Here is a 23,027-nt window from a genome sequence, read left to right as displayed (position 1 = left end):
TTCTTATCCATTCAGCTGCCCTATGTCTTTCGATTGGAGCATTTAATCCATTTACATTTAAGGTTATTATTGATAGGTATCTATTTACTGGTGTTTTTTTTTCTTTATACCTATGTTCCTCTCTATGAATTTCTTCTTTTTCTTAAAGCAGTCTCATTATATTTCTTGAAGTACTGGTTTCAAGATAATGTACTCCTTTAGCCTTTTTGTTTGTTTGTTTTTTTCTGGGAAGCTCTTTATTTCACCATCAGTTCTAAATGATAGCCTTGCTGGATACAATAGTATCCAATTTCTGGATTCAGGTTTCTGCTTTTCATTACTTTGAATATGTCCTGCCAATCCCTTCTGACCTGTAGTGTTTCTGCTGAGAAATAAGCTGACAGTCTAATTGGAGTTCCTGTGTAGGTAACTTTCTGTCTCACTCTTGCTGCCTATAAGATTCTTTCTTTGTGTTTTACAGTTGTCATTTTAATGACATTGTGTGCTGGTGTGGGTCTCATTGGGTTCATCTTGATTGGGATCTGTATTTTGTGAACTTGTGTGACTTTTTTCTTCACTAGGTTAGGGAAGTTTTCTGTAACTATTTTTTTTTAACAAGTTCTCTAATCCTTGCTCACATTCTTCCCCTTCTGGTATGTCTTTGATGTGGATGTTGTTACATTTCATGTTGTCCCAAAGTTGCCTTTAACTAAGTCTTGCTTTTTAATTATTTTTTTCTTTTTGCTACTATAATTGGGTATTTCTTATGTCTATATTATTTATTAAATAGTACCCTCAAAGTTGAAGGTATGGTATCATATGAACAGAAAATCAGACGAGGTCAACCCACCCATTTTTTTTTCTTGCTTTTTTACTTCCTTTTTTTTTTCTTTTGAACTCACTTTTGTTTTGTTTTTTGTTTTAATTTACCTTTATTGTTGAAAGTATTACAGATGTCCCCTTTTATTCCCCCATTGACCCCTTCCACCACACAACCACCCCCACATCCTAGACCTTCACCACACTATTGTCTGTATCCATGGCCCATGCATATATGTATATAAGTTCTTTAGCTAATTACTTCCCACCCTCCTTCCCCCTTTTTGCTTCCCTCTGAGATCCGTCAGTGTGTTCCATGCTTCCATGTTTCTGGATCTATTTTGTTCTTCAGTTTATTTTGTTCATTAAAATCCACATATAAGTGAGATCATGTGATACTTGTCTTTCTGACTGGCTTATTTCCCTTAGCATAATACTCTTCAGTTCCATCCATGCTGTCCCAAAGGTAATAGATCTTTGCTTTTATACCTGCGTAGTATTCCACTATGTAAGTGTACCATGGCTTTTTTATATGCTCATCTACTATTTGGCCCTTGAGCTGTTTCTAGATCTGAACTATTGTAAATAATGCTGTTATGAATATAGGGGTGTATATATTCTTTCTGATTGGTGTTTTGGGATTCTTAAGCTATATTCCTAGAAGTGGTATCACTGGGTCAAATGATAGTTCCATTTTTTATATTTTGAGAAAATTCCATACTGTTTTCCATAGTGGCTGCACCAGTCTGCATTCCCACCAACAGAGAATTAGGTTTCTCATTTTACCCCCATGCTCATCAGCACTTGTTATTTAATTTATTGATGGTAGCCATTCTGGCAAGTCTGAGGTGCTACATCTTCGTAGTTTTAATTTGCATCTCTCTGATGATTAGTGACTGACCATTTTATCATAAGTCTCTTGGCCATCTGTATGTCCTTTTTGAAGAAGTGTCTATTTAAGTTTTTTGCCCATTTTTAATTGGATTATTTTTCTTTTGTTAAGTTGTATGAGTTCTTAATATATTTTTGAAATTAACCCCTTTATCAGATATATCATTGGCAAATATGTTCTCCCATACAGTGGGCTCCCTTTTTATTTTGTTGATGGTTTCTTTTGCAGTGCAAAACCTTTTTATTTTTATGTGGTCCCATTTATTTTCTCATTTACCTTGCCCTAGGAGATGTATTGGCAAACATACTGCTACAAGAGTAGTTAAATTTACTGCCTATGATTCCTTCTAAGATTTTTATGGTTTTGTGACTTAAATTTAAATCTTTTATCCATTTTGAGTTTATTCTTGTGTATGGTATAAGTTGGTGGTCTAGTTTCATTTTTTTGCATGTACCTGTCAAATTTTCCCAGCACCACTTATTGAAGAGGCTATCTTTACTCCATTGTATGCTCTTGCCTCCTTTGTCAAATATTAATTGAGCATAATTATAAGCATGGGTCTATTTTGGGGTCCTCTGTTCTGTTCCACTGATCTATAGGCCTGTTTTTGTGTCAGTACCAGCCTGTTTTGATTTCAGTGATTATGTAGTATAATTTGATATCTGATATTGTGATCCCTCCAACTTTGTTCTTCTTTCTGAAGATTGCCGTGGCTATTCAGGGTCTTTTTTGGTTCCATATAAATTTTTGGAATATTTGTTCTAGCCTGTGAAATATGCTGTTGGTATTTTAATAGGGATTGCATTGAATCTATAGTTTGCTTTTGGTAGTATGGACATTTTAATAATGTAAATTCTGCCAATGCATGAACAGAGTGTATTCTTCTTCCACTTGTTTATATATTCCTCTATCTCTTTTTTCAACATCCTGTAGTTTTCCAGGTATAGGTCTTTTACTTCCTTGGTTAAGTTTATTCATAATCATCTTAATGTTTTACAATGTTAAATGAGTTTTTTTTTAGTTTCTCTTTCTGAAAGTTCATTATTGGTGTATAGATATGTCATTGATTTCTGGGTGTCAATTTTGTATCCTGCTACATTGCCAAATTTATTTATTAAATCTAGTAGATTTTTGGTAGAGTCTTTAGGATTTTCTATGTACAATGTCATGTGATCTGTTAATGACAGTTTTACTTCCTCTTTTCCAATTTGAATGCCTTTTATTGTTTTTTCTTGTCTGATCACTGTGGCAAGGACTTCCAGCACTATATTGAATTAGAATGGTGAAAGTGGATAGCCTTGTCTTGTTCCTGTTCTTAGGGGAAATGTTTCTAGTTTTTGCCCATTGAGTATGATGTTGTCTGTAGGTTTGTCATGTATGGCTTTTATTATGTTGAGGTATGATCCCTCTATTCCTATTTTGCTGAGAGTTTTATCAAAAATGGGTGTTGGATTTTTTAAATACTTCTTCTGCATCTATTGATTTTTGTCTTTCAATTTGCTTATGTGATGTATCACATTTTTTGATTTAGGAATATTGTACTAGACTTGCATCCCTGGGATAAATCCCACTTGGTCTTGATGTAGGATTTTTTATTTTTATTTATTTATTTTAAATATATCTTTATTGATTTTACAGAGAGGAAGTGAAAGGGAGAGAGAGGGTTGAAACATCAATGATGAGAAAGTCGTCATTGAATGGCTGCCTCCTACATGCCCCCGACTAGGGATCAAGCCCACAACCTGGGCATACGCCCTGACCTAGAATTGCAACACGACCTCCTGGATCCTATATCGCTGTTGAACTGCTGAGCCATGCCCAGCCAGGTGATGTATGATTTTTTAAATATATTGCTAGGTCCTATTTGCTAATCTTTTCTTGAGGATTTTAACATCTGTGTTCATCAGGGATATTGGCCTGTAATGCTCTATCTTTCTAATGCCTTTATCTGTTTTTGGAATTAAGATAATGCTAGCCTTACAAAAAAAGAGCTTGCAAGTGTTCCTTCCTCTTGAATTTTTTGGAATAGTTTGAGAAGGATAGGTGTTAGTTCTTTTTGAATACTTGGTAAAACTCCTCTGTGAAGCCATCTAGACAAGGGCTTTGTTTGCTGGAAGTTTTTCTACTACTGCTTAAATTCCTTCAGCTATTATTGGCCAATACAGATTCTCTAATTCTTCCTGATTCAGTTTTGGAAGATTGTATTTTTTTAGGAATTGTCCATTTCATCCACACTGTCCAGCTTGTTGGAATATAGTTGTTCAACAATCCTTTGTATTTCTGTGGTGTTGGTTGTTACTTTGCCTCTTTCATTTCTTATTTTATTTATTTGGATCATCTCTCTTTCTTTATGAGTCTGGCTAGCAGTTCATCAATCTCGTTTATCTTTTCAAAGAATCAGCTCTTGGTTTCATTGATCTTTTTTATTTTTTTTTTAATGTCTATGTCATTTATTTCCACTCTAATAATTATTATTTCCTTCATTTTAATCACTCTACACTCTTATTGTTGTTCTGTTTCTTAGTCTTTAGGTGGTAGGGTTTGATAGTTTATTAGAGGTTTTTCTTGTTTTTTGAGGAAGGCCTGTAGTGCTATGAATTTCCCTCTCAGGATTGCTTTTGCTGTGTCCCAGAGATTTAAGGTTGTAGTGTGTTCATTTTCATTTGTTCCCAGGAAGTTTTGATTTCTCCCTTGATCTCTTTGGTAATCCATTCATTGTTTAATAGCATGCTATTTAGCCTCCATCTGTTTGAACATTTTTGAGTTTTTTTACTGTTGTTGATTTCTAATTCATGCCACTGTGATTTGAGAAGATGCTTGATATTATTTCAATTTTCTTGGACTTGTAAAGACTTGTTTTGTGTCTTAAAATGTGGTCTGTCTTTGAGAATGTCCAATGTGTGCTTGAGAAGAATGTAAATTCTGCAGGTTTGAGGTGAAATGTGCTGTAAATGCCAATTTAATCCATTGGATCTAGTGTGTCATTTACAGTGACTGTTTCCTTGTTGATTTTTTTCTTGAAGGTATACCCAATGAAGTCAATGAGGTGTTAAAAGTTCCCTACTATGACTCTACCACTTTTGATCTCTCCCTTAAAGTCGTCCAGAATTTTTTTAAAAAATATATTTAGTTGTGCCCATATTGGGTGCATATGTGTTCACCAGGGTTATAGCCTATTGTTGGATCAATCCTTTAAGTATTATGTAGTGACCTTTATTGTCTCTTGTTATGGCCTTCATTTTGAAGTTTATTTTTTCAGATATGAGAATTGCTACTCCAGCTTTTTTTCGTTTCTATTTGTATGTAAAAAATTTTTCTATCCCTTCATTTTCATCCTGTGTGAGTGTTTTGTTCTGAGATGGCTCTCTTGTAGACAGCATATATTTGGGTCATGGTTTCTTATCCATTCAGGCACCCTATGTCTTTTCTTTTGAGTATTAAATCATTTAAACTTAAGGTTATTATTAATAGATATTTATTTATTGTAATTTTAATTGTTTATGCCTATGTTTCTCTATTTCTTTGTATAATTACAGCAATCCTTTTAGCTTTTCTTGCAATGATGGTTTGGTGGTGATAAACTCCTTTAGCCTTTTTTTTTTTGGTCTGGGAAGCTCTTTATTTCACCATCTATTTTGAACGATAACCTTGCTGGATAGAGTAGTCTTGGTTTCAGATCCTTGCTTTTCATTACTTTGAATACTTCATGCCATTCCCTTCTGTCCTCTAGAGTTTCTGATGAGAAATCATCTCACAGCCTTATGGGAGCTCCTTTGTAGGTAACAGATTGCTTTTTTCTTGCTGCCTTTAATAGTCTCTTTTTGTCTTGAATTTTTGGCATTTTAATTATGATGTGTCTGTGCATGGGCCTCTTGGAATTCTTCTTGCTTGGGACTCTCTGTGCCTGCTGATCTTGTGTGACATTTTCCTTGACCAGGTTAGGGAAGTTTTCTGCCATTATTTCTTCAAACAGGTTTCTATCCCTTGGTCTCTTTCTTCATCTTATGGCTTTATTATCATGCTAATATTGTTGCATTTCATGTTGTCCCACAGCTCCCTTAAACTGTCCTCCAGTTTTTTAATTGTTTTTTTTTTTGAATCTCTCATTGAGTGATTTTTTTCTACCCTGTCTTCTAATTTGCTGTTCTGATCCTCAACTTCCCCTAATCTGGTATTTATTCCTTCAGAGGTATTCTTTATTTTTTTAATGTCACTCTCAATCTCCTTTATAGTTTCCATTTCTTTCCTCATGCTGTTGAGCATCCCTATGATTAGTATTTTTAACTGTATACCTGATAGATTGTTTATCTCCATTTCATTTAGATCTTATTCTGGAAAATTTTTTGTTCTTTCATTCGGGGCTTGAGTTTTTGTTTCCCCATTTTGTTTTTTTTGCATTTGTTTCTATGTATTAGGTGGATCTGCTAGGACTCCCAGTCTTTTGGGAGGTTCTCTGGTACAATCTAATATCAGACGCTGTTTGTAACTGGCCTTGAGTACCCTGTTTGGAACTATCAGTGATCCACATCTTGTAGCTCCTTCTGCTAAGGGTAGGTGGTTTTGGAAAAGACCAGAATGCACACCAAAGTCTGCTTTTTCAAGCCCTGTGTCCAGAAACAGATCAAAGAAACACTCCAAGCACCCAGTGATCCACCTTTACCTGCCGCCTGATTGTTATTCTGAGTATCTTAATGTGCCTAATGCTGTAGAGCACAGCAAGGCATAAACTCAAGAGAATGGGGTAAGAGGCTTTCCCACAGCGTGGGGCAATTGTTTTCCCCCCAGGATAAAACTGTGAGAGAAATTTGTCTTCTTCAGTATGGGAGAATGATTCTGCACAAGAATCCAGGTGGCTCCCCTCTGAGCTCTACCCCCAGAGCCAATATCCCTAGGTTTTCCTCAGACAGCTCTAGTTTACTTTGCCCTTCCTCTGGGGGAGCCCAAGGTGAGTGCCTGCACACAAAATTTTGTGCATTGGCCATTTAAGAAAAATGCCTCCATTTCCAGCTTTCTCCTCTCTCTTTGGCAGACAGAAGCTCTACCGCTTTTCAAAGCCAGATGTTATGTGAGCACCTTTCTCAGTTCTGGTGTTCTGGGCTGGGGATTCCAGCCTGGAATTTACACCTTAGAGTAATCAACCAGAATTAAAAACTACTAGACAGCCACAGAATGGAATCGATCCCTGATGCTGGCTCTTGGCTGCTGGCTGGGAAAGAGATTGGTGGTGTCAGTTCCAGACAGTGAGAAAGCCTTTGTCTCTTGGTTCCTTTTTGGAGCTTCTGTGGGGCCATAGGCAGCTACTTCTCCAGGTTATTTTATGAAAAGGAAGGGGAAAAAAGTCTCTGGCAGGGAGATGTGGACATTTTGTAATTTTGGGGGGTGGTTTTTAAAAGATTTTTAAAGATTTTTTGAGGTTTTTAAAATAATAAATGTGTGTTCTTATCCCAGAGCACACACTTCACACTCTTAACACGAACCACCAGGGAGAAGGCCTGTAAGGAACTTTTTTAAATGGCAGAGTTTTCCATGTTTTTTATTTTTTGTCTGACATTTTATTTTAAAAGTCTATCCTTTTATGTAAAAAAGAAAGAACAATTTGATTACCTTTGAATCTATGTTTTTGTGTTTGTGTTCATGTGTGCTCGTGTGTGTCTGTACTTAGAACAGAGATATATGTGATTGTGAGAATTACGGTGATTGTAACTTTGGATGAAACCCATAATTACTATCTATTTACCACTGTGCTAAGAAATTTGACTAAAAGATAAAGCAAAACTATTCTTGAAATATTTTGGTCATCTTAAATGTAGTCATAAAGTTAGGATGGATATGATGAATTTATTATTAACTTTAATATTACCAAAGAAATATATATATCAAATGATAGAAATAGATATGGATAATTCTGTAAATCTGTAAAAACACAGAAAATATTTGGGAAATTCAATTTAAATAAAAAGGTAGACTATAGGCTGAAATTGACAATTTAAAATTTTATTTACTATCTTTTTTCTATAGGTATATATTTAAATATATCTATATTCTATCTTCATTTAATGCTCTATTTTAACATTTCCCCAGGATATTATATGATTTTTAAACACTTAATTCTGTAAAACTAATAATCCAATAAATTAACTACTATAATATTTACCCCTTCATCATTTAATTAGTTTCCACTTTTTCACCATTATGATAATGCTAAAATAAATATCCTTCAACATAAATTTTTATTTTCATTTTTAACTGTTTTATATCTGCTTTTCAGCATTAAGAACCCAATATAAAGTAGTTAAAAAAGAATAATAAACAAAATGCCCCTGTAGAACAGATATGGGGTGATTTATAAACTAAGTAGAGCACATTTGCTAGGATCCTCTTCTCTGGGAGAACCACAGCTGATTATAGTACAGCCTACTTAGTCTCCTCAGAAAACAACTGACCAATCGCACTAACCATACTCCATTTTGAGTGAGTTTCAACTTACGAAATTATAAACAGTTGAAGAAACTCTGAAGTAACTAACTCTCAATGTATTTTATTACTTGTTGCACATTTAAATTTAAATAACATTATCTGAGTATTTTTCCACTCATTTGTGTTTAATTTATCCAGCAAATATTTATCAAGCACATACTATGTGTCAGGTACTCTTCTTGTTGCTGCAGATACAACAAATAACAAAACAGTTAAGGGTTTATATGAGGTGTGGAGAGCATGTACAATAAAATAAATAAGTAAAATGTGAAGTATGTAATGTGATAAGTGCTATGGCAAAAAATTAAGCAGACAGAAGCATAGAGAGTTATGCTGTGTTGTAAGTGGGGGTGTCATTATATAAGATGGTCAGGGAGAGCTCCAATGATAAATGACCTTTGAGCAGAGAGTTCAGTAATGTAAAGGGGGAGCCATGCAGTTATCTGGGAGAAGAACTTCCATGTAGAGGGAATTGTAACTACAAAGCTCCTGAGGTGGGTTACACTTGGAGTATACATGGATAAGACCAGCGTGACTGGAGAAAAAGGTAGAAGGGGGAGAGGGATCACAAATGAAGATAGGATCTGCCGTGCCAGTTAAGGTAGGGATTTTGGGTTTTGTTCTGAGTGAAATAGAAAACTGTAAAAGGTTTTATGGAGTTGCCATTTAGTGAGATGGGAAAATTTTAACAAGGAGCAGGTGGGGAGTAAGGCCACAGTTTGGGACATGAAGTGTGAGATTCCCAATTGGGTACAGAAGTCTTGAGTGCAAGGTGAATCTGTGTTAGGAATATACACTGGGAAGACCTCAGTTTAAAGATGCCTCTGAAATTAGGGGTAAATACATAGAAAAAGGAGATGTCCAAGGGCTGAGCCTGGGGCAGAGAGGTGAGGAGGAAGCAGCAAATGAGGACGAGAAGTAGCAGCCATTGCGGTGAGAAGAAAGCCAGGTGGGGTTTCTGGAATCCAAGCCAAAACAGTGTTTCAAGGAGGAGGTGATGACTATTTGGTCAATGCTGACCCTAGGACATGTGAGTGCACATTTTCTTTATCAACATGGAGGTCATTGATGAGCTTTCAAGAGCAAGTTCAATGGAGTAGTAGTTGTGAAAGCTTGTTTAGAACTGAGTTCTAGAAAGAACGGAGAACTTGGAACTAGAGAGACAATGAGTGTAGTCAACTCACTGGAGGAGCTTTGCTCTAAAAATGAATGGAGAAATGGGGCTGTGGCTCCAGGGTTTTGTGAGGCACCTGCTGTTTGTGGGGGCATGTGGGAATAAAAACATAGTCACGGTCCTCCAGCTACCACTGGCTGGTGGCTTGCCCCTTTAAGACTTTTTCTAACCTTGTAGTTTATCTTCATTAGCATTCTTTCAATATTCAAAATACTGGCAACCTCACATTTATATATTATTAATTCTCTTCCCAGAATGTCATTTCTGAAAATACTTTAACATAAACAGCATATTTTATTTTTCTCCAATTAGCCTGCAAGGGATTAGCTCCTTATCTACAATCCATGTTTAAGAAGAGTGTTGGACTTAGATCAAGAGTACTGAGTCTTTCCTTAATGGCTTACCCATATTCATGAATCATAGAACATTTTATTTAATACCTCTGAGAACTTACACAATCTATCTAGACTCATTTTATAGCATCATTCCTGGCTCAGTGTGTGTCAATGTCAACAGTTTTTTCATTTATTTGTTCATTCATTCATTCATTCATTCATTCATTCAAGACTTTTATTGTGTGCCTATTATTTCTCAGTTGAACTATTTTAAGGACACAGCAATGAATAAGAGTTACATGGAATTTACATTCTAAAGAGGGGGAGTCAATGGGCAAGTGAACAATTAAATAAACAAAACAGGGTCACAAGGCTGAATTTGGGGGAGATAGGGGCTACTCTCATAACATAATTGCTATCAGCCTTCCTATAAACCACAATAAAATGAAATTAAATGGATATTAAAGTTTTCTCAATTTTATGTATGAACAAAAAAGCCTTCTATGGTTAGGTAGTATAATGGCCCCCAAATATGTCCTTGCCCTAATTCCCAGAACCTTACATGGTAAAAGGGACTTTTGCAGATGTGGCTATGTTTTAGCTCTTGAGATGGGGAGATTGTCCTGGATACCCAGGTGGCCTAATGTAATCATAAGGGCCCTTATGGGGAGAGGCAGGAGATGTGACAGAGAAGGATATGTGACAAAAGAAATAAAGGTTGGAGTCAAGGAGTCCAGGAAACTTCCAGAGGCTAGAAAAGGGAAAGAACAGATTCTCCTCTAAACCCTTCAAAAGGAATGCAGCCCAGCTCATATTTTGATTTTTAGCTCCGAAAAACCCATTTTCAGACTTCTGATCCCTAAAACTATAAGATAATAAAACTGTGTTACATTAAGCCATTAAGTTTGTATAAATCTGTTACACCAGCAATGAGAAACTATATATAGGAATAAAAATATGTAGCAGTTGGAAATGTGTGTGTGTGGGGGGGGGGGGGTGTTACACAGATTCTTAAAAAATTGTCATTTTATTGATCTGGAGCAATACTGTAAAATAATGCACTTGCTCTAAATTCAGATTCTCCTGCCACTCTTTCCAAGCCAATAGCAGTCTCTTATCCTGTCCTTTACAGAAATTCTGGATCTGACACCATATGTCAGATGACATGCACTTTGAAATAAATATTATAGGGTAATGTGATGGATAGTGACTGAGTGTCCAGAGAAGGCTTCTTTGAAGAAATAGCAGGTGAGCTGCTACTGAAAGCTAAGAAGCAGCAGCAGTGTTTCAGATGGAGAGAAGGTCCAGGACAAAGGTCCTGAGGTGAGAGTTAACCTGGTCTATTAAAGAGTAGATGGAGAACTGTGAGGAAAAGGCAGGTGGCAGTAAATGAAGCCGAAGAGGTAAGCAAAGGCCCTTTGTGTGGGGTCTGGTGGGTGATGGAAGAACTTGGATATTCAGTGTGGGGAAAAACTATTGGAAAGTTTGAAACAATTGCGTGATAGGAGCTTACGTTTTACACATTTGCTAGAGAGTAGAGAATGGTTACTAGAGGGAAAGAATGAGGGAAGGCTTTGCAGCAGTGCGGGTGAGAGAGTTCCTGCTGGCTTGAAGTTGTGCAATAGCAATGAAAATGGAGAGAACTAGATAGATTTGCAAGGTAAGTTGAAGATACAGTTGATAAGACCTGCTTATGTGGAGCTTGAAGAGAAAAGAGAAGCGAGGATGACTCCTATGACTTTGGTGGCAGTAACTGTGCATATGGTGGTGGATATTCTCATATAAGGAAGACCAAACAAGTTCAGAGATGAATTAATAATGCTCTTATGATATCTTTAAACATTTAAGTTTTGCATAACATAAATTGTCAGTCCTGAGTATTTAAAAATACTGTGTGAACAGCAAAATTTTATGTAATCAGAACATGAGAAAATGCCTATTGCTAAAATGGAAAGAGATTTAAATAATTATTTTAGACCATGATTTATTTTAACTAAGGATATCTCCAAAACAGTCCTAAAAATGCATGCATAACTTTTGCACGCACACAAAAACCTCAGAGGAGAATATTTTATATTCTAATTCATCATTTTTTACTACATTTACAAGCAGAAAAGTTTTAATAATTTCTAGTCTTAATTTTATATATTAAAACCACTTTCTTTTTTTCTTTGCATAAAGGGGAAAATGAGTAATTTTTAATAATCTCCTCAGAGGGTTGAAGTTGTTACTAAAACACTTACTTAAAACAAGAAATATTTGTAAACATTTGTAAGCATACATGTTTTAATTTTTCTTGGAGTCAGTCAATACTTGGAAATTTAATTATAGACAAAAGTTAGTGTGGTAGGTATCTTATAAAGAGTCTTTTTAACTCTGGGTAATTTGGTAGCTGAAGAAAGACTAATTATTTGACATAAAATTGAATAATTGGATTTATTTATTTATTTAATTTTTTCCATTGGTTTTTTAAAAATATGTTTTTATTGATTTTTTAGAGAGAGGGGAAGGGAGCAAGTGAGAGAGAGAGAAATATCCATGGGAGAGAATCAACATTGATTGGCTGCCTCCTGCACTCCCCCTATTGGGGACTGAGCCTGCAACCCATTCATGTGCCCTGACTGGGAATCAAATGGATGACCTCTTGGTGAATGGGTTGATCCTCCATTGATTTTTAGAGAGAGTGAAAGGGAGGGAAGGGGACAGAGAGAGAGAAACATCCATGTGAGAGTGATACATCGATTGGTTACCTCCCACACTCGCTCCTACCAGGGCGAGATCACAGCCACAACCCTTTGGTCTGAAGGCCGATGCTCTAATGACTGAGCCACACCAGCCAGGGCTGGATTCTATTTTTTAGACTTGTAGGTACCAGCTTGATTTTTCTCCCACTGAATCTTCTAAGAACTTGATAACTTGATTATTTTAGGTTGATTATTCAATTACAGGTTTAACCCTGCAGAATTTTGAAAGCTGTATATATATTGAATTTACTGATTAAAATCTGAAACTTTGGCCATTGGACTTGAAATGAGTATGTCAAATCTAAAATATTTTGCATGAAAAATTAAATATTCTGTGGTTGAACTCTAGTGACCTGTTTTAAAGTAATATTTAATTCTTGTTTAAAAAATCATTAATTTTGGAAATTTGTTATTGGGATAAAAAATATTTTGTTGGACTCATAGTAAATCGGTGTTCACAAATGAGTTCCTTTTTTTGGTCTGTCCCTCCTCTCCTGGTCTCCCTCACTCTCACTCCTTCTATCCTGCCCTCCTCCCTCTCTTTCTCTCTCCCTTTGTTCCTCTTCCCCTCTTCCCACACCTTGATCCCACCCCGATACAGATGGTACGTGAACAGTACACTACAGCCACAGAAGGCACCCACATAGAGAGGCCAGAGAACCAATATGACTACAAAATTGGCATTTACGGCTGGAGAAAGCGTTGCCTCTACTTATTTGTTCTTCTTTTACTGATCATCCTTCTTGTGAATTTTGCTCTTGCAGTTTGGATTCTTAAAGTGATGTGGTTTTCCCCAGTAAGTATTTTTTTCTTTTTCTTTTATATATTTGTTTATTGCTGGTAGGCATGTTCTTGTTATGTTTGTGCCATCACTTCATCAATATTGTATTGGTAGAAGCCTCCTTTAATGTAATTAATGTTTGTTTCCTATCTGTATCAGAATTTTAAGTAGCAAAAATACATATAACATTTTCCTTTTTTACCCTGTTAAATCATTTCAGTGTGAACTATATACTTTGTTGGGTTTTGTTATAATTTTTTATTAATAATTATCTTTACATGGGGGAAATTGTAATAATCTTGAGTTTATGGTTGATTGAATCATGATTGCTTAATGATTAATTCATTAATTGGTAACATTTTATAGCATGTTTTTCTAATCTCATTAATTTATAAATATTTACCCCATTCAGATGCTACTTTCTCACTTTTTAAAATGCTCCATGCTGATATGCAATAAATTCATGTCCACACTTCAACATTTAATAAACTATCACTAGTCCTAAGGAATTCATATTTTTTAAACAACCTCATGTTTTCAAGATAGCTAGTTAATTTTATATGCTCTGACAATATTTTGTGTATTTTTTGAAAAAAATATTTATAGAATATAGAATATAAGATAGTTACAGTGAGAAAAAAATGCTGCAGTAGACATCACAGGTAGGTTAATCTGCTCTTCACATTCATCTTAAAAGTGTGATATAGGCATGGTCTCTTTCCAAGAACAATAATTGTAGCATCTGGTCTGAAATGCTTCCTATTAATTAGTATCCTTCACCTTCTATGCAGTTATTTCTTTCCTGTTACAATTCTATAGGCAGTAGACACATTGTTTCTTTTGTTGATATAATAAATAAATATTTATATCTTCACACATTCAAAGAGGTAAAATACCAATCCAATCAAAATATAGCTTGAAATATGTGATAATATATTTAATATATTTTAATATAAATGTATTTAAATATTTAATATACACATATATTATAAATTATTATTATAAATTATATATAAATATTATATATAAATATATTTAAGTTGTGATTTCTTCTTTAAAATGTACAACAATATTTTTACAGTATAACAATAGTGTTTAGTTCCATTGGACAGCTTCTCTTTCTGAATTCAGCACAACATGTGGTATGCATGTTTGCTACATCACCTGCATTTTATGTCTAAATTTAAAATATCTTATTTTAACATTTTTTGGAGACTGAATCAAGGGTGAACTCCTCAAATTATAAGCTATGGGACCTTTCAGGGAAGCCTCCTGACTAGAAGGCCCTGCATCAACCTGTGGTTGGCCCCTCAGTTAGCAGAATGCTAAGAGAAGATTTACTGGCAAGAAGACCCTCAGAAGGGCCTGGGAGAAAGAGGAAGCCATCTCATGACCCTGTGTAGGCAGGGGACAGCCAGATTTTAATAGTCCCTTGCACCAGTGACTGAGCTCCATCATGTCTTATTTGGGAGGATCAAGATTCATTAACTTACTTTTGTCATCTTGGGTATTTTATAGTAATCTAGACTGTATTATGAAAATAAAATTTGATGATAATAATGACAATTACTAAAATGTCTTTATACTTTTAAATATCTTTATTTCACTTTTTTTAAACTACCTGGTCTGTGCTGTGGTAGGCAAAATTCCAAGAAGGCTTTTTCCATGACCTCCACCCCTGGTGCTGTTCTGTGCAACCCCCTTTCCTCGGGTATGGGCAGTACTGTGATTTGCTGCTAGCCAAGAGAGTGTGTCAAAAGTGATGGCCTTAGGTTACCTTATATAGCAGGGGTGAAGGGACTTCGCAGATGTAATTAAGGTTCCAGATCAGCTGACCGAATTAATCACTTGCTTGATTTGTGCCCCTCTCCCCCAAATGAATGAATGATAGAGCAATCGTGTTAGAATTGACACCAAAGGGTGCAAGGAAACCCAGGGTTGAGATGTCACATAAGCATTAAACTGACAATATGGTGTAATGTAGGATCTTGATGATACTGAATTTATTGACTGAACTTCTGATTTTTCCCTACAAACAGATCATTTAATAGTTCAACAACCATGTAATAAGCACTTTTGTATATCAGGCATTAAACCAAGAAGGAAGAACAGATATGGTTAAACCCTGCCTTCAAGAAGTGTTCCAGATATCTATTGCTGCAAAACATATCACTGCAAAAAACAGGAGCTTAAAACAAAATGCATTTTATCATAACTTTTGATTTTGTAGGTCAAGAAAGGGGGCGGGGCTCAGCTGGGCAATTCTTCTGTTCCCCACAATGCCAATTGAAGCCACTCAGACATAATCCACTGGAATTGGAACTCTTTCAAAAGGTCCAAGATTACTTCATTCACATATCTGGTGCCAGTGCAAGGATGGCTGGAAGGCTGGGCTCAGCTGAAACTGATGACTAGAGAGCCCACTCTTAGCCTCTTCAGCATGTGATCTGTTGAGCATCCTTACAATCAGTATTCTGAACTCTATATCTGATAGATTGCTTATCTCCATTTCATTTAGCTTTTTTTTCTGGAGACTTCACTTGTTCTTTCATTTGGGGCTTGTTTTTTTTTGTCTCCCCATTATGTCTGCCTGTTTGTGTTTGTTTCTATGTATTAAGTAGATCTCTCAGTCCTTTTGGACTATCTCTGGTGCAGAACAATGTCAGATGCAGTTTGTGACTGGCCCTGAGTACCCTGTTTGGAGAGAGAACAACCCTCGGCTTGAGTTCTCCCTTGCTGGGGCTGGGTGAATTTGGACAGGAACAAAGTGCGTACCAAAGTCTGCTTTTCCAAGGCCCAAGTCCTGAAGCAGATTAGGCAAATACTCAAAGCACTCTGAGGTCTGCCTCTGTGTTTAGGCTGGTTAATCTGATTCTCTTAATTAGCCTGAGGCTGTAGAAACTCCTCCGGGTAGGGCAAGAGGTTTTCCAGCAGGGTGGGGCAATTGCTTCCCCCTCAGGCAAAAGCAGCAAATTGTCTGCCTGAGAAAGTTGTCCTCAGCAGTACAGGAGAATGACTCAGCACAGGAATCTAGATGGGTGCCTTCTGATCTCAATCTCCAGAGCCCACAACCCTAGATTCTCCTCACACAGTTCCAGTCCACTCTGCCCTCCCTCTGCTGGAGCCCAAGGTGAGTGGCTACACACAAAACTTTGTGCTTTGGCTCTTTAAGAGGGTGCCTGCATTTCCAGCTGTCTCTCCCTGGCAGACAGGAACCCAGATGCTTTTCACAGCCAGTTGTTATGTGGGCACCTTTCTCAGTTCTGGTGGTCTTGGCTAGGGAGCCTAGCTTAGGGTTTAGGCCCCAGAGTCCTCAGTGGGGACCCTCCACAGCTGACATATCCCTCTGGACCTTCAGCTGCTGCCGCCGGTGGGAGTCCAGCCAACCCTCCTGCACCTCTACACTTCCTACCAGTCTCTATGAGGTCTCCATTTTTCCTCCTTGGTTATGAGGGTGCTCTCCAGCTCGTCTTCAGTTTCAGTTGATTATTCAGGATGGTTTTTTAATATTTTAGTTGTAATTCCAGTTTGGTCCTGGGAGAGTGTCAGTGTAGCTTCCACTCAGTCCACCCCCATCTTTAATCCTCTTCACTGTTATTTTTAACAAATTTTAGTGAATAGGCCATATGTTGGGGAAAAATAAACTATAGTAATTTTGCCAACTTAAATATTACACATCTGCAGCTATAGTCTACATATTTAAATCCAAGAGTGACCACTCATAAAAAATGTTCAGTGATGATTAGCACATGATCACACTGCATTACTCTCAATAATTGGTTCTGTTGTCTCTTGGTGTGACTTTCTGTAGCAGTTTGAAAGCCTGCAGGTGGATGCTTCCATGTGCACTAAGCCACGCCCCAGTCATGTGTACTTGTTTACTGGTGGTGACTTTTGAATGCAAGCGTTTACTAGACCTATTCAGTATAAATTTAAAATTACAGTAATACATATAGAAAACTTTTCTGTGAAATTAAACTTTTCATACATACTTAATTTTAATTATACCAACATATCTACATAAGTAAAAACAGGTAAACTAACAAATTTGTCAATTTTTTTATCATATATGTTCAGAAAATCTACTTTACTATATAATGGACTTTCAGCTTTAACAGACACCCTTCACCTGAATTAGTCCATTATATCCAGGTTTTACTGTACAAGAAGAAAAAGCAACAACTGTCAGGGCTTACACTATTTATCCACAGGTGATGAATCTTATAATGTTGGTTTAATTTTGTAAACCAGTCTTTACAAATGCATGGTTGGATCCCGTGAGAGGCTATCAACTTTTGAGACTTTGAGCACTTTCTTCAAACCAACTGCAACTGAATCACATCTGTAAGACTCCAGAGGGCTCCCCTGCCTGTGGCGGGAGTTGGCCCAAGCCCAGCAGCATGAAGGGCTTCTATCAAGCAGTGCAAAAACCACTGCTCCCAAACCTAACTATGGGAAGAGTACCATAAAGATGGTTCTCAGACAGAGAACCAAGTAGAGTATGTAATCACAGATTGAATTTGGTTCTTCTTAATGGGGATTGTCAAGCAGAGGAGTCCATGGCATCAGTTCACAGTAACACATCTCTGTCCTGGAAATCACCTGTCACTGTAGAAAATGTCTCTTAATGTCTTTGTTTCATTCTCTCAACTCTTCTGCTCACCCCCTTTTTTTAATCCATGTCTATCCTGGGGGAAGAGAGGGAAAATCAAGATTCAATGTGTTGAATTTAGGTGCTTTCGAGACATTCAAAAGGGGAGGACAGACTAGCAACCACATATGTGGGTATGGAGCTCAGACCAGTGATGCTTAACTGCAAATAAAAATGGGTGCATTTTCCGTACTGAGATGTAGTGAAAGCCAAGGATGTGGCCAGAGAGAGAATACCAGGAAAGGGCCTAAGATTGAGCTTGAGAAAGCCGGCTGTTGAGGCTGGGCAGAGGAAGATAAATGTGTAATAGGGGGAAAAAAGTGTTTCCTGAAGTAGGAGAAAAGCTAGGACAGCATGGGATCATGGAAATCAAATGAGGATGGTATTTCAAGGAGAAACAGATCCAGTATTGAATGGTGCTGAGAATACAAAGGAAATTAAGTTTTTAAATGTCCACAAGTTTTAATAGCATGATGGTGATATGTGATCTCCAGAATTAAGCCTTCTATCCTTTCTGATAATTCTTCAACACTGGAAACTCCTCAAGAGCAGACACCTTGAACAGATCTCCACATCCTCCTATATTGCTTTTCAGTTAAGAAATGCTCAATAAATTTGGCTATTTTGTGAACTTACATGATACACTTGAAACCTTCATTCAAGAAGTATTTATATTTGGGGGGTGGTGGTGATAGAACTGTTCTGTATTCTGATTATGTTGGTGGTTACATGTGTTAAAATTCATAGAACTGTACACCTCAAAAGAGTCCATTTTATTGCATCATAATTTTTAAAAATTTTAAATAGTAATGGTATAATTGTTTTTTTTTACGTGGTGGTGAGCTCTTGGGTGTTTATGGTAAAGAAACCTTATATGTAGTTCCTAAATAGGTCTTTGTATTTACACAAAACAATAAAATACTGTATATTGAATAAAAACAACTAAAGTTTTAAATAAAGCATTTGAGAGAAATACAGAAAAGTGTTAATAGGAAATTCATGCAAATGCATATGTAATTTAAGCTTACACTAAAAGAAAGTCTTTATTGTCTCATCTTTTTAACAGACAGGAATGGGTCACTTACGTGTTACAAAAGATGGGCTTCGCTTGGAAGGGGAATCGGAATTTTTATTCCCATTATATGCCAAAGAAATACACTCCAGAGTGGTAAGACAATGATTAAACATTTAAATCATTTGTGTTTTATGAAAAACAACAATGGTTAAGCAGAGAAATTTCAGAGGAAGGTTCTTAAAATTATACATGTGCACACATTCATGATACACTCTATATAAAAGGCTTGGCCATAAGGCTATGGAATTTATTTCTGGTATTACATTCTAAAAATGCTCCATTTTCATGCACTTCAAATCTGAATTTGGTGGCCTCAGTCATTTAGACCATAATAAAATAAAGTTTGGTAATTAAAACCTTTATAAAAAATAATTTACACTTCTTTCCATTAGTGCAAGTAATTTAAATAAGCTTCTTTCAAGGCATTTAAGATTTACCTGAAAAGCTTAGAAATAAATTATTGTCATAGTGGTATGTTCTGTAATAATTATACTAATTATACTGATTGTGATCCTGTCGGATTTTCCATTAAGAGATTAAACATCACCATTAAATAATTGCGTGAGTTTAAAAGTAAATCTGCCTCAGTATTATATTCATTTACCTCTATGAAATTTATAACAAGTAGAGCCAAGCACAAAATATAGTCAAACAATTTTTGTAATATGTTCTATTTTTCCCATGTGATACTATGGACTTTGTAGTAGAGCTAAACATTTTGCTAGATTACCCATTAGGTGGTATTAGTTAAATAAAATGTTAAAACTTCATTCAACTATAATGTACCAAGCTTGAATAAAGTTGCATGCCTGTGGGGACCCACAAAAATGCCAGACCAGGACTTGAATATCACTGAGGACAGGAGCCCTGAGCCACCATCATAAAGCTGAGAGACCTTGGTGTCTAAATTGAAACAATGCTAAAGCCTTTAGACAGGCTGGGTAAGTGTAGAACTTAAAATAATCCATGTGGGGAGCTTGAGACTAAAACTTCAAACCACATAAGGTAAACTTATCTAATAAAACATTACAAAAAAAGAGAATTAACTTCCAACTAAGTAAAAATAATCAATCTGAAAATGACTGGAAAAGCACAGTTAAGAATCTCAAGGAGGTAAATCTGTTTATTTTATTTTTTTTTATATTCTTTTTTATTGATTTCAGAGAGAGGAAAGGAGAGGGAGAGAGGGATAGAACATCAATGATGAGAGAGTCATTGATCGGCTGCTTCTTGCATGCCCCGTGCTGGGGAAATTCAATCTCCTGGATCACAGAGCTTTCATCAAAAGAACAAATTATAAAATCAAAACAGATAAGACAGGGCAGGAATAATAGAGGATAGATTTACTCTTTCTCAATAACCAACTAAAAACCTTGAAAAAATGTATAAAATAATGAGTTTTGCTATGGGCTGAATGTCAATATGTTGAAATCTTAACATCCACACTGAGCCTATATGTAAGTACTTATCAGTGCATGTGTGTGTGAGGAAGATCGAGAAAATAACCACTCAGTGGGAACAGAAGGAGAAAGTTCACAGAAGTTTGGAAATAGTTTATATTTCCACAGTCAGAGAGGAAAAATTTCATAAGTCGTGGGGCATTGGGTAGAATACTCAAAAACGTATTGGCTCAGAGGTGGCACAAGATCAGCACTAGAATAAATTCTGATCTGGTACCATATAACAAAGCTTAACAGGAAGCCTTGAAAGTATCATACTTTTTCCAAGTGACTTAGTGTGCCCCAGAACAAAGCTTCTTAAGAAGACTATATTCCATCTGGCACAAAGGTCAAGGAAAGCATGAACATGTTAAGGAGAGACATGAAAAATGGAAAGACAGGGAAAAAACTCCACAAATTAATATTCTAGAGATGGAAAGTATAACACCTGGAATTTTTTTTTAAGTCAATTGGTGGAATTAATATATTAACAACAGACTGAACACTACAGAAGATTATTGAATTTTAAGATATAGCAATAGATATGAACCAAAATGAGACAAAAAGAAACAAAGAGGAAAAAATTAAGAGTATCAGTGAACTGAGGGACAATGTGAAGGGGTCTTATATATTTGTAATTGGAATCTTTGAAGGAGGGTAGAGGAAAGAAAGGACAAATATTATTTGGGGTGGAAAAAGTGTGATTTTTTTCTCCAAGTGTGATGAAAACCTTAAAACTACAGATCAAACATACTTAATGAACCCCAAACAAAAGAAGAAGAAAACTACATAAAGACGCATCATAATTAAATTCCTTAAAACTAAAGATAAAGAGAAAATCTTCAAGCAGCCAAGGGGGTGGGGGGGGGGGAGGACGAAGCAGAGGAATGGAAGACTTCTAGTCAGGAATAGTTCAAACCAGAAGACACTGAAGCACCAACTTCAAAGTACTGAAACAAAACCCAGCCAACCTAGAATTCTATGCCTACCAAAAATATCTTTACAAAACAAAGCCAAAAATGAAATCTTTTTTCAGACTTTCTAAAGATGAAAAAAGTTATTTCAGCAGACTGGCACTACAAGAAATATTAAGGGAACTACTTTATGCAGAAGGAATATGATATCAGATGGAAATATGGATCTTCACAAAGGAATAAAAAATATCAGAAATGTAAATGTGTGGGTAAACAAAAATAATACTTTTTATTCTTTTAAACATTTTAGAAGATACTTGACTACTAAAGCAGAAAAAATTTAAAAAAGTATTTTGGGGTTTACAAGGATAGAAATAAAATTTATGACCACAATGAAACAAAGACCATGAGAGAAAAACATGGAGGTACTGTTATAATGTTCTTAAATCATACATGAATTGGCATAAATTTACTTGAAGACAGACGATGCTAAATTAAAAAATGTATAGTATAAATCCTAAAGTAAACACAAAGTATAACCAATATGTCAACAAAGGAGATTAAATAAAACCATAAATTGTACTCAATCCAAAAGGAAGCCAACAAAGGACACCGAGAGCAAATGGAATAAATAGAAAACAAATAGCACATTGGTAGATTTAAAACAAGCCATAGCAATAATCACATCAAATATAAATGGTCTAAACACCCAGATTGAAAGCCGGAGATTGTCATATTGAATTAAAAAGCAATACTAACTATATGCCACCTACAAAAATCCACCTTACCTATAAAGACACAAATAGGTTAAGAGTAAAATAATTTTTAAAAGATATGCTATACTGCCCTGGACAGGTGGCTGGGTGGCTGGAGCATCATCCCATACCCACCCACCCAAAAAAAAGGTTGCAGGTTAGATTCCCAGTCAGGGCACCTAAGTTCGAACCCTGGTCAGGGTGCACACAGGAAGCAACTGATGTTTCTCTCTCACATTGATGTTTCTCTCTCTCTCTCTCTCTCCCTTCCTTTCTCTTTAAAATCAATAAACATATCCCAGGGTGAGGATAAAAAAGGTATGCTATACTAAAACTAATGAAAAGTTGTAGTGAAAATCTCAGACATTTCTCTTAGCAATATTTTTCCTGCTATATCTCCTCAGGCTAGGGAAACAAAAGAAGAAAATTGGAATCACATCAAATTAAAAAGTTTTTGCACAACAAAGGAAATTATCAACAAGACAAAAGGGCAGCTTAATGAATGGAAGAACATATTTGCCAATGATACATGTAGTAAAGGGTTAATTTTCAAAATTTGTAAGAACTCAGACAACTTAACCAGAAAAACAAACAACCCTATTAAAAAGTACGCAGAAGACCTGAACAGACACTTCAGGGAAGACATAGATGGCCAATAAACATCTGATAAGTTTCTCAATATCATTAATCATCAGAGAAATGCAAATAAAAACCACAAGGAGATATCACTTCACATGTGTCAGAATGGCTATCATCAATAAATCAACAAACAACAAATGTTGGCAAAGATGTAGAGAAAAGGGAATCCTTGTGCACTGTTGGTGGGAATGCAGATTGGTACAACCACTATGGAAAACAGTGTGGAAGTTCCTAAAAAATTAAAAATGGAACTGCCTTACGTTCAGTGATTCCACTTCTGGGAATATATCCAAAGAAACCCGAAACACTAATTGGAAAGACTATATGTATATGTTCATTGCAGCATTATTTAT

The 23,027-nt window shown here is 36.0% G+C and overlaps 1 protein-coding gene across 1 annotated transcript in view; it reads left to right on the top strand.

The window, feature by feature from the left end:
- The window catches only part of SGCG (sarcoglycan gamma), a 117,435-nt gene that overhangs the window by 3,981 nt on the left and 90,427 nt on the right, over positions 1-23,027 (top strand). Inside the window, exons 2-3 of the mRNA XM_081129376.1 lie at positions 13,022-13,216; positions 18,919-19,020. Of these exons, the coding sequence (XP_080985502.1) occupies positions 13,022-13,216; positions 18,919-19,020 (297 nt within the window). The remainder of the gene's footprint in view (positions 1-13,021; positions 13,217-18,918; positions 19,021-23,027) is intronic.

The sequence above is a fragment of the Miniopterus schreibersii genome, assembly GCF_964146895.1.
Source record: "Miniopterus schreibersii genome assembly, chromosome: 2".
Lineage (NCBI taxonomy): Eukaryota > Metazoa > Chordata > Mammalia > Chiroptera > Miniopteridae > Miniopterus > Miniopterus schreibersii.
Note: the sequence above shows the minus strand (reverse complement) of the source record. Positions and strands in the feature narration are given on the sequence as shown.